The 12,737-nt window shown below is 45.6% G+C and overlaps 1 protein-coding gene across 1 annotated transcript in view; it reads right to left on the bottom strand.

The window, feature by feature from the left end:
* Nucleotides 1-12,737, bottom strand: part of LOC126191160 (protein KRI1 homolog) — a 101,498-nt gene that overhangs the window by 16,528 nt on the left and 72,233 nt on the right. The window contains exon 6 of the mRNA XM_049931932.1: nt 10,326-10,538. Within this exon, the coding sequence (XP_049787889.1) occupies nt 10,326-10,538 (213 nt within the window). The remainder of the gene's footprint in view (nt 1-10,325; nt 10,539-12,737) is intronic.

Below are 12,737 nucleotides of genomic sequence, written 5' to 3'. Positions count from 1 at the left end.
CATATATGATGACATAAACGAAATCATTCCGATAGTGGGGGGAGACGAAAATTTAATAGTCATGGGTGACTGGAACTCAATAGAAGGAAAATGAAGAGAAGGAAAGTAGTAGGAGAATATGGAATTTGGGTATGGAGTGAAAGAGGAAGCTGCCTGGTGGAATTTTGCACAGAGCATAACTTAATCATAGTTAACACTTGGTTTAAGAATCAAGAAGGAAGGTTGTACATGTGGCAGAGGCCTGGAGACAAAAGAAGGTTTCAGATAGATTATATAATGGTAAGACAGAGACTTAGGAACCAGGTTTTAAATTGTAAGACATTTGCAGGGACAGATGTAGACTCTGACCACAATTTACTGGTTATGAACAGTGGACTAAAACTGAAAAAAAGTACAAAAGGGTAGGAATTTAAGGAGATGGGACCGGGATAAACTGAAAGAACCAGAGGTTGTAGAGAGTTTCAGAGAGAGCATTAGGGAACAATTGACAAGAATGGGTGAAAGAAATACAGTACAAGAAGAATAGGTAGCTTTGAGAGATGAAATGGTGAAGGCAGCAGAGGATAAAGCAGGTAAAAAGACAAGGGCTAGTAGAAATCCTTGGGTAACAGAAGAGATATTGAATTTAATTGATGAAAGGAGAAAGTATAAAATGCAGTAAATGAAGCAGGCAAAAAGGAATACAAACATCTCAAAAATGAGATCAACAGGAAGTGCAAAATGCCTAAGCAAGGATGACTATGGCTAGAGGACAAATGTAAGGATGTAGAGGCATGTATCACTGGGGTAAGATAGATACTGTCTACAGGAAAATTAAAGGGGCTTGGAGAAAAGAGCACACTTGTATGAATATCAAGAGCTCAAATGGAAAACCAGTTCTAAGCAAAGAAGGGAAAGCAGAAGGGAAAGTACACAGAGGGTCTATACAAGGGCGATGCACTGGAGGGCAGTATTATAGAAATGGAAGAGGATGTAGATGAAGATGAAATGGGAGATATGATAATGCATGACGAGTTTGACAGAGCACTGAAAGATCTGAGTCCAAAAAAGGTCCTTGGAGTAGACAACATACTGTTAGAACTACTGATAGCCTTGGGAGTGCCAGACCTGACAAAACTCTGCCATCTGGTGAGTGAGATGTGTGAGACAGGCGAAATACCCTCAGACTTCAAGAAGAATATAATAATTCCAATTCCAAAGAAAGCAGTTGTTGACAGGTGTGAAAATTATCGAACTATCAGTTTAATAAGTAACAGCTGCAAAATACTAACATGAACTCTTTACAGGCATATGGAAAAACTGCTAGGAGCTGACGTTGGGGAAGATCAGTTTGGATTCCATAGAAATGTTGGAAGACATGAGGCAATACTGACCCTATGACTTATCTTACGAGATAGATTAAGGAAAGGCAAACCTACGTTTCTAGCATTTGTAGACTTAGAGAAAGCTTTTGAAAATGTTGACTGGAATTTTCTCTAACAAATTCTGAAGGTGGTAGGGGCCAAATAAGGGGAATGAAAGGCTATTTACAATCTATACAGAAAACACATGGTAGTTATAAGAGTCGAGGAGCATGAAAGGGCAGCAGTGGCTGGGAAGGGAGTGTGACAGGATCGTAGCCTATGTTATTCAATCTATATATTGAGCAAACTGTAAAAAAAATTTGGAGTAGGAATTAAAATCCATGAAGAAGAAACTAAAAATTTGAGGTTTGCTGATGACACTGTAATTCTGTCAATGACAGCAAAGGACGTGGAAGAGCAGCTGAACGGAATGGGCACAGTCTTGAAAGGAGGATATAAGATGAACATCAACAAAAGCAATACAAGGATAATGAAATGTAGTCGAATTAAATCAGGTGATGCTAAGGGAATCAGATGAGTTTTGCTATTTGGGGAGCAAAATAACTGATGATGGTCGAAGAAGAGAGGATATAAAATTTAGATTGGCAATGGCAAGGACAGCATTTCTGAAGAAGAGAAATTTCTTAACATCGAGTATAGATTTAAATGTCAGGAAGTCATTTCTGAAAGTATTTGTATGGAGTGTAGCCATGTATGGTAGTGAAACATGGATGATAAATAGTTTAGACAAGAAGAGAAAAGAAGCTTTCGAAATGTGGTGCTACAGAAGAATGCTGAAGATTAGATGGGTAGATCACATAACTAATGAGGAGGTATTGAATAGAATTTCGGAGAAGAGGAATTTGTAGCACAACTTGACTAGAAGAAGGGATCGGTTGGTAGGGCATGTTCTGAGGCATCAAGGGATCACCAATTTAGTATTGGGGGGCAGCGTGGAGGGTAAAACTCATAAGGGAGACCAAGAGATGAGTACACTACGCAGATTCAGAAGGATGTGGGTTGCAGTAGGTACTTCGAGCAGAAGCTTGCACAGGACAGGGCAGCATGGAGAGTTGCGTCAAACCAGTCTCTGGACTGAAGACCACGACAACAACAACAGCCACTGTCATCTCTGGGTACTAGGGCTCGACGGTCTTCAGTGCCCGGAGATGACATTGGCGATTTTGTGTGTGTGTGTGTGTGTGTGTGTGTGTGTGTGTGTTTGCGCGCTTTATAACTGACGTAGGACTTGGTAGCTGATAATATCTACCACTCTTTTCTCAATGTGCCTGTCTGCAAGTCAACACCTCCTCTACGAGTAGCAGTGTACCATTTTCATATTGTTATTATTCAAATACATATTTGTAATGCCAGTGTCTTTTTGCCTAAGTACCTCATCTGTAGCAGTCCCAGTTTAATAGCTACTGCTGAATTATTTTTATTACCTTCTCCTGTAGTTGGTCCTCAGTGAATTTACCATTTAAGAACAACATGTTTGTTTGTGGCAGTGTCAAATGTTTTGTATTTCTTTTAAAAGCAGCATACCTATTTGCGTTCCTGACACATAATTATGACTTAATGCTGGCTTCAATGTGTTAAAACATATCTGAGCAATCCACAACTGATTTGTTTCTTACTGCTCCACACTACAGAGTCTACGATATGACTCTATTAAGATTTTTTCATTATGATGTTGGCTTGTATAAGCCTACACACTGTTCATGAACAGTTAGAGCTGTGCATGTTGACAGGATTGAGAAAGTTTGCATAATTAGAAACTGATCATGCTTCCACAATGGTAATCATTTTACTAGAGCATATGCCACAGTCATCTAACTTTGAAACATACTTATGTTCAAGATATTTTAGTATTTATAGTCAAATGTTTCTGAAGCTTCAACATATAAACTTTGCCACCACTCTGAGAATCAATTACTTCTTTAGGCATTATTCATTGCTCTTCCCTTTAACTTTCATTAATTTCCTGATATCACAAATGAATATTTATATTAATATAAATTTTCTGCTTGTGTAATCACAGCTTCTGTTCTGGTATTAATCTAAAGCTCATCAGAATATGGATACTATTTCTATATGCAGCATTGTGAACAGTTCCCACACATTATTGATGAAGTTATAAAGACCATATCAGAGCCAAGAAGTTAATTTGTCAAACAACCTTTTCTGGAAACCTGTTGCAAATATGTGGATGAAGATAACAAATTTCTTTAACAGACTAAAGCATCATACTGGAGAATCCAGTTCTGTAATATGTTTCACACTCATAAGTAATTTGCACTGTACCAAGCTGCAAAGAAAACTTGCTTATTTATTCTGACAGTAAACGGGCTTGCATTCATAAACTGTTATTCTTCAATAATTGTAAGTGTGCTTCTGTAAATGTTACACATGAACAAAATAACATATCAACGGCAGTTAAGAAATATAAATAGACATGCAGCTTCTTTCCCTGAAAGATAACGAATTTCTTTAAAAGACTAAAGCATCATACAGGAGAGTCCAGTGTGTGTGTAATTTTTTTTTTTTTTTTTTGGGGGGGGGGGGGGGGGGGGGTTTAAGGGCGCTCAACTACTGAGGTCATTAGCGCCCAGTCACAATTGTTGGAGCACATAGAATCTAGTAAAACTCAAGGGGGGGGGGGGGGGGGGGACACCAGAAAGTTCTTACAAAAAGGCAGATAAAATAAGTGAAAGAGTTAGATGTCTTTGGACAATCCAGTCAAAGTAATGAAACGAAGAACACGAGCAGCTGCTCGAGCGTCATCCGCTAAAATATCCTGTAAAGTAGATGGCAGAGACAGGACAACACGAGATTGACTAAAACGGGGACACGACAATAAAACATGGCGCACTGTTAATGCATGACCACAAGGGCACTGCGGGGGTGGGTCACCGGAGAGCAGGTAGCGGTGGCTAAACCGGCAATGCCCAATCCGCAATCTGGTCAGAAGGACCTCTTCTCGCCGAGATGGTCGGGAGGAGGTTGTCCAAGCAGTTGGGAATGATTTGACTGCCCGGAGCTTGTTTCCTTGAAGTGAGGACCAAGTATCCCACCACAAGGACACAAGCCCCTTACAAACAACCCCACTAACGTCAGATGATGGGACACAATGGGAGGCTGGCCGAGGCAGGAGGACTGCAGCCTTGGCTGCAGCATTAGCAGCCTCATTCCCAGGCACTCCTACATGGCCGGGAACCCACAGAAAGCTGACAGGAGAGCCACCCTCAGCGAAAGAATGGAGGGACTGCTGGATCCGTTGCACCAAGGGATGGACCGGATATGGAGCTCCAAGGCTCTGAAGAGCACTAAGTGAATCAGAGCAGAGTACATATGATGAATGGCGGTGGCGGTGGGCATACTGAACGGCCTGATGGAGAGCAAAAAGCTCGGCCGTAAAGCTGGAACATTGGTCGAGGAGCCGGTATTTAAAGGTGACGGCCCCGACGACAAAGGCACAGCCGACACCATCGTCAGTTTTGGAGCCATCAGTGTAAATAAAGGTGTGACTGGCAAGTCGCGCACGAAGTTCGACAAACCGTGAGCAATACACTGCAGCCGGAGTACCCTCCTTCGGGAGCGAGCTGAGGTCGAGATAAACATGAACCGGAGCCTGGAGCCAAGGTGGTGTCGGGCTCTCACCCTCTCTGAAGGTGGTAGGGAGGGCAAAATCCAATTGTCGAAGCAGGCGATGAAAGCGGACTCCAGGGGGCAGCAGGGCAGACACATACAACCCATACTGACGGTCGAGAGAATCGGCGAAGAAGGACTGATAAGAGGGGTGGTCGGGCATTGACAACAGCCGGCAGGCATACCGACAAAGCAGTACGTCATGCCGGTAGGTCAATGGTAATTCTGCAGCTTCGGCATAAAGACTCTCGACGGGACTAGTGTAGAAAGCTCCGGTCGCAAGACGTAACCCCCTATGGTGGATGGAGTTGAGACGGTGTAAGAGGGATGGCCGAGCAGACGAGTAGACGAGGCTCCCATAATCCAGCTTTGATCGGACTATGGACCAATACAAGCGAAGCAGGACAGTGCGATTCGCTCCCCAAGATGAACCACTAAGAACTCTGAGGACATTAAGGGAACGTGTACAACGAGCAGCCAAATAAGAGACGTGCGGAGACCAACAAAGTTTCCTGTCCAGTGTGAGCCCTAGAAACTTAGTTGTTTCCACGAATGGGAGAACAACGGGACCGAGATGTAAGGATGGCGGAAGGAACGCTTTATATCGCCAAAAGTTGATGCAAACCGTCTTCTCTTCAGAGAACCGGAAGCCATTTGCCACACTCCATGAGTATAGGCTGTCTAGACAACGCTGAAGGCAGCGCTCCAGGAGGCATGTTCGCTGGGCACTGCAGTAGATCGCGAAGTCATCGACAAAAAGAGAGCCTGAGATATTAGGTGGAATGCAATCCATAATTGGATTGATTGCTATGGCAAAAAGGGCTACGCTCAAGACGGAGCCCTGAGGCACTCCGTTCTCCTGGAGGAAGACGTCGGACAATACAGAACCCACACGTACCCTAAACTTTCGATCTGTTAAAAAGGAATCAATAAAAAGGGGCAGGCGACCACGTAGACCCCACCTGTGCATAGTGCGGAGGATACCTCCTTTCCAGCAGGTATCATAAGCCTTCTCCAAATCGAAGAAAACGGCGACCGTTCGGCGCTTTCGCAAAAAGTTGTTCACGATGAATGTCGACAAGGTCACAAGGTGGTCAACAGCGGAGCGGCGGCGACGAAAGCCGCATTGAACATTGGTAAGTAGCCGTCGAGATTCAAAAATCCAAACTAACCAAGCGTTAACCATGCGCTCCATCACCTTACAGACACAGCTTGCAAGAGAAATGGGGCGGTAACTAGAAGGAAGGTGTCTATCCTTCCCGGGTTTGGGTATAGGAACGACGACGTCATCATGCCAACGCATGGGGACTTGACCTTCATTCCAGACGCGATTGTAGGTATGAAGAAGGAAGCTTTTGCCTGCCGGAGAAAGGTGTGCCAGCATCTGAACGTGAATGGCATCTGGCCCCGGAACAGAGGACCGGGACAGTGCAAGTGCACGTTCGAGTTCTCGCATAGTAAAGGGGGCATTATAATTTTCCAGATTCAGCGAGTGGAAGGAAGGTCGCTGAGCCTCTTCTGCCTCTTTCCTGGGAAGGAAGGCAGGGTGGTAATGGGCGGAGCTTGAAACCTCTGCGAAAAAGCGGCCGAAGGCGTTGGAGATATCCACAGGATCAACAAGGACCTCACCACCTGAAGTCGGGCCAGGTACCGAGGAGTGGGCCTTAATGCCCAACAGCCGGCGCAGGCCACCCCAGACGACAGAAGAGGGAGTAAAACTGTTAAAGGAGCTGGTGAAAGAGGCCCAACAAGCTTTTTTGCTGTCTTTGATGACTCTACGGCATTGCGCTCGGAGTCGTTTGTATCCAATACAATTCGCCAACATAGGATGGCGGCGAAAGGTGCGTAAAGCACGTCGTCGAGCACGGATAGCATCTCGACAAGTCTCATTCCACCAGGGGACGGAAACGTGACGTGAAGAAGAGGTAGTACGAGGAATGGAACGTTCGGCAGCATTGATGAGAACAGCCGTGAGGTATTCGACCTGACTGTCACAACTGAGAAAATCGTGGTCCGGAAAGGTCGCCAGGGAGGAGTAAAGTCCCCAGTCAGCTTTCGATATGTTCCAGTTCGAAGGACGTGGGGATGGTGTGTGGTGCAGGAGACGAACGACACAGGGGAAGTGGTCACTCGAATAGGTGTCAGAAAGGACATACCACTCGAACCGACGGGCAAGAGTGGCAGAACAGATCGAGAGGTCCAAGTGGGAGTAGGTATGAGTAGAGTCCGAGAGGAAAGTCGGGGCGCCAGTATTGAGGCAGACAAGATTGAGATGGTTGAAGACATCCGCCAAGAGGGAGCCTCTCTGACAGGATGCAGGAGAGCCCCAAAGGGGATGATGGGCATTGAAGTCGCCAAACAATAAAAACGGCGGAGGAAGCTGAACAATCAGGTGCATCATGTCAGCCCGACTAACTGCGGATGACGATGGAGTGTAGACGGTACAAACAGAAAAGGTAAAGGCAGAAAGAGTAATACGGACAGCTATTGCTTGGAGTGGGGTGGTCAATGGGAGGGGATGGTAATAGACATCGTCCCGAACGAGCAACATGACCCCACCATGAGGTCAGACCGCTCCGAGGTGTAGTGGGTAAAAGCAATACGGTCAGTTGGGCGCAACTTGGTTTCCTGGAGACCAAGGACGAGCGGACAGTGCAGGTGGAGGAGCAGTTGTAATTCCTCCCGATTAGATCGAATACCTCTTATGTTCCAATGTAACAAAGCCATTGCTAGTCAGAAAAGAGGGCGAATGAAATGGGAGCTGGTCACCTCGACGGCCGCGGAGGGTCAGGTGTCGAGGGAACAACGCTACAACCAGCGGGAGGGGGATCCTGTTCCATCAAATCGTCGCCAGCGGCGGCCGCTTTCCCGGGTTGCGTAGGAGGGGCAGCATCATTCGCCGATGAGGGGCCAGCTGAGTGCCTGGCAGCAGAGTGTCCCGGCGAAACTGAGGACGAACGGGAGCAGCGACTCACGGATGGAGCGTCAGACGAAACGTGCCGGGGTGGAGAGGGGGATAAAGAGCTCTTCTTGGAAGGCCGATGAGGCACAGGGATGGTGGGCTGGACCCAAAGAAGGTCCTCACGCGCGGGGTCTGTTTTGGAATGCCGGACCTCGGAAGCCGGGGTCCGGAACGTTTCCCCGATGGATGCCTGAGAAGAGGATCGCTTCTCAGGCGGCGGAGGGGGAGGGGGAGGAGGAAGGGTGGCCCCCGGGGCAGAGGGGGCAGGGGCCGCGAGGGAGGAGGATTGGGAAGGGAGGGATTTGGGAGGCGGAGGCATAGACCCCGGATGGGGTGAGGAGGTGGAGGGGGGACAGGATAGGGGTGAGGATACTGTGGAAGGAGTGGACACGACTGAGGCAAACGAAGTTGTCAACGTCACGGGATGGAGGCGGTCATACTTCTTCCTGGCCTCAGAATAAGAGAGACGAACCAAAGTTTTTAATTCTTGAATCTTCTTCTCCTTCTGATACGCGGGGCAGTCTAAAGACCTAGGCGAGTGGACGCCAGGACAATTGACGCACCGAGGTGGTGGGGTGCATGTATGTTCCTCAGGAAGAGGATGTCCGCAATCGCCACAAACGGGCTCCACCTCACACCGTGACGACATGTGCCCAAAGCGCAAACACCGAAAGCAGCGCATAGGAGGCGGGACGTAAGGTCGCACGTCGCACCGGTAGCACATCACCTTTACCTTCTCTGGGAGAACGTCCCCCTCGAAGGCGAGGATAAAGGCTCCGGTGTCAATGCGACGGTCTTTGGGGTCGCACTGAACTCGCCGGGCGAAATGCACGCCTCGGCGCTCCAGGTTGGCCCTGAGCTCCTCATCAGATTGCAGCAGGAGGTCCCGATGAAAAATAACCCCCTGCATCCTAGTCAGAGCCAGATGCGGCACAATAGACACTGGGATGTCCCCTAGTCGGTCGCACGCCTGGAGCGCCGCCGACTGTGTGGCGGAGGTGGTCTTTATAAGAACGGACCCCGCACGCATTTTACTGAGAGCCTCGATTTCCCCGAAGATGTCCTCGATGTGCTGGACAAAGAACATGGGCTTGGAGGTGGCGAACGTCCCCCCATCGGTCCGAGAACAGACTAAATAGCAGGGGAAGTACTTCGCCCCAAGCCGGCGGGCCTGTCCTTCCTCCCAGGGAGTGGCCAAGGGGGAAAGGGCAGGAGAACCAGAACCAGAGACAGTACCTTTCTTTTTAAAAGACTCGGCCGCAGAGCGACCTGATACATGTTGACGTTTCATGTGCAAAACATCCGCCCCGATACCACCCACTCCGACCAGGGGCTCTACCCACGGGCGCCACCCAGCCTCAGCAAGGGCCACCTGGCAGGATGACCGTTGCCGGGAGTCCTGAGGCCCCAAGGAGACAGGCAACCACTCCTTGGCCGACGTGGGGAGGATGCAGCTTAGGTATCGGCAGTACGGTCCCTGTGTTGTCAGGGGGCTACAACCTAGAGGGTACATGACGACCCCACCACAACGGGCTGGCTACCATGCTGGATTTCGGGTGCCATGGAAAGTCCATCATGATCGTAGGTGCAGATGGGAACGCACTATGGGCGTAACTTTTGCAACCCATCAGGCGTATAGGCCCAATTTGAGGAATAATGGGAGTGGTTACAACGCCGTTACAATGCTGAGTGCCAAGGTCTTAGTGCACTGAGGACCAATGATACACCACGTAAGGCGTCCTTCCCCAAAAGGCTCGTACTTCTGTAGAATTTTGAAAAAAGGAGGTCAAACCCCAAGGGGGACCATCACATGGGAGGCCGAAACGGTTGAAACTCCTTTTAGTCACCTCTTACGACAGGCAGGAATACCTCGGGCCTATTCTTACCCCCGAACCCGCAGGGGGGAGGGGGCAGTGTGTAGTATGTTTAACACTCGTAAGTAACTTCCTCTGTATCAAGCTGCAAAGAAATATTGCTTTTACAGTCAGCTGTAAATAGGCTTTGATTCCTTTCAATTTTACAACATGTGGTATAAGCATAAACAGAGTAAAGCAGATTTATATTACCAACAATTAACTATCAATATTGTCTCAAGTCTAGTTCACTGTAGCTATTTATCTTTGACAGAGTGTATATCTATTATTTTCTCATCACACATGTGCAGAAAAGGGCAGAAAAGGGCACAAAAATACAAATTAATGGACAGCATCCCTGTTTTTTCTTGAGAAATTGTTTTCAATTGATAAATAAAGTAAATGTAAATACAACAATTACACACTGCAACAGGAATTTTTAAATGATCTTTCTATTGAATTCTGTTGCCTCTGAATACCAAAAGAAACCTTGAAACTGAAACATTTTGTACACTATACCTTGAATCCTAGCTCATTATTTCCTGTAACAAATTTTAGTTTTTCTATTTTCTCCAGAATTTCTTTTCTTTTCAGTGCTTTCAGCTTCTTAATTTCTTCTCGTTTTGCAGCTTTCTCTGCCTCCTTTCTTTGCCTAATTTCCTCCCGCTTTCTTTTCCTTCGATCATCTTTCCTTCGTAAAGAATTTTCCATTGTTCGTGGATATCTTTTAATCTGAAACAATAAATGACAGGCTAAAGAAATAAATATATAGGAAAATATAATCTACAGCCAACACAAATAAAAGAATTCATCAAATTTTACTTATGAGCTGGAAAATGATAGGACATGACCGGAGCACATTATATTCTGATCTATAAAAACCTTTATTTGCTGTGACAGTTTTACCATTTTCATAAAAATTTGGTGGCACAATGCCACCAGTATTTGAGAACATGTGGCGATGAGCACATGTTTCATCTCGAGTAAGTGCCTACATTTAGCAACTCTCTTGATCTTGCCTGCACAACAGTACTGAGGTGATCCTACCTGCCAAAGCTATGACTCCAATATCCCCGACCCTCCCACTCCTACCCTTCACCTGCCCCACCACAAGTAAAACTACCTTTCTCCAATTTTTTCTTTGGAGATTTAATAATTTTGCATGCTGGTTTAATAAAAAATCAAGCATTATTGAGAAATATTATTTAAATGAACTATTTTGATGGAAAACTTTAAACACAATAAATTAAATGTATCATTGTGGGAAATAAATTACAAGCTGTATAAACTTTCTAAAAAATAGAAAGTAAAACAGTGCCTATTTTTTTTATTGATTATGGCAGCTACTGTATGTTGATTAAGTGTGATGTATAATAAAGTACATATTTTATTCACTCCTAAAAAATTGTTAATATCATATAAAATATTAATTAAAAATAAAAGGACTACATTTAAGAGCTGACAAATATTCCTTTCCAGGAATTGTGTTTCATTATTAGTTTATTTTGCACTCCTTGCTTTGAGTGAAGCACGTTCACTGATTATATCGTTAAATTCAACTTCAGCAGCTGTCTCTTATTCTACTGACAAGGTATTTAAATTTGACAGTCTGCACTCACTCATATTCAATAGGAAACAGTTTTGTATCATATTTATTTTGCTGAAACTGTGTTCATGAGATGCTGCAATCATTGGCATTGTCAAAAAAATCCTCGAAGGCATTATAATGTTTCGACAAGCAATTTTAAGCAATACTTTGAAGAAAACTTTAAAATATCCAAATGGGAAGCTGTGTCACTGCTTTCATCAGTTCCTTTGCCTGGAATCTGAAAAGTTTGTTAACTGGCTAAGCTGTATCAGTATCTGTGTTATACATGCCAACAAACTCAGATGCACATTTTTTTAGATAAGATGTAGAATTTTCATCCAATCAGTTTCATGAGAAGGGATTAAAATCAAATGAAATTATGTGACTTTTGTAAGATCTGTTTTTCATTTCACTTACTGGTATATCAGATTCTTTGAAGTGCTCTAGCTCAAACAATTTTTCCAATATTTCAGCACAGAACAGGTGTACCTCACATTCATCATCCCTCCAGAGCTGCTTTGAATAGATACAGAATCAAAAATACACTATGTGATCAAAGGCATCCGGGCACCAGGCTGAAAATGACTTAGTTTGTGGTGCCCTCCATCGGTAATGCTGGGATTCTATATGGTGTTCGCCCACCCTTAGCCTCAATGGCGGCTTCCCACTCTCACAGGCATACATTCAATCAGGTGCTGGAAGTTTTCCTGAGGAGTGGTAGCCCATTCTTCATGGAGTGCTGCACTGAGGAGAGGTATTGATGTTGGTCGGTGAGGCCTGGCATGAAGTTAGCATTCCAAAACCTCCCAAAGGTGTTCTATAGGATTCAGGTCAGGACTCTGTGCAGGCCCGTCTATTAGAGGGATGTTGTTGTCAAGTAACCACTCTGCGACAGCATTATGAACAGGTGCTTGATTGTGTTGAAAGATGCAGTCGCCATCCCTGATTGCTCTTCAACAGTGGGAAGCATGAAGGTGTTTAAAGCATCAATGTAGGCCTGTGCTGTGATGGTGCCACGCAAAACAACAAGGGGTGCAAGCCCCCTCCATGAAAAACACGACCACAGCATAACACCACAGCCTCTGAATTTTACTGTTGTCACTACACACACTAGCAGATGAGGTTCATCGGGCATTCACCACACCCACACCCTGCTATTGGATCACCACATTGTGTACCACGATAAGTCACGCCACACAACATTTTTCCACTGTTCAACCGTCCAATGTTTACTCTCCTTACACCAAGCGAGGTGTCATTTGGCATTTACCGACGTGATGAATGGCTTATGAGCAGGCACTCGACCATAAAATCCAAGTTTTCTCACCTCTCACCTAACTGTC

The sequence above is a fragment of the Schistocerca cancellata genome, chromosome 6 (assembly GCF_023864275.1).
Source record: "Schistocerca cancellata isolate TAMUIC-IGC-003103 chromosome 6, iqSchCanc2.1, whole genome shotgun sequence".
NCBI classification, from domain to species: Eukaryota; Metazoa; Arthropoda; class Insecta; order Orthoptera; family Acrididae; genus Schistocerca; species Schistocerca cancellata.
The sequence above is the reverse complement of the archived record's forward strand: the minus strand, read 5'-3'. Positions and strand labels throughout refer to the sequence as shown.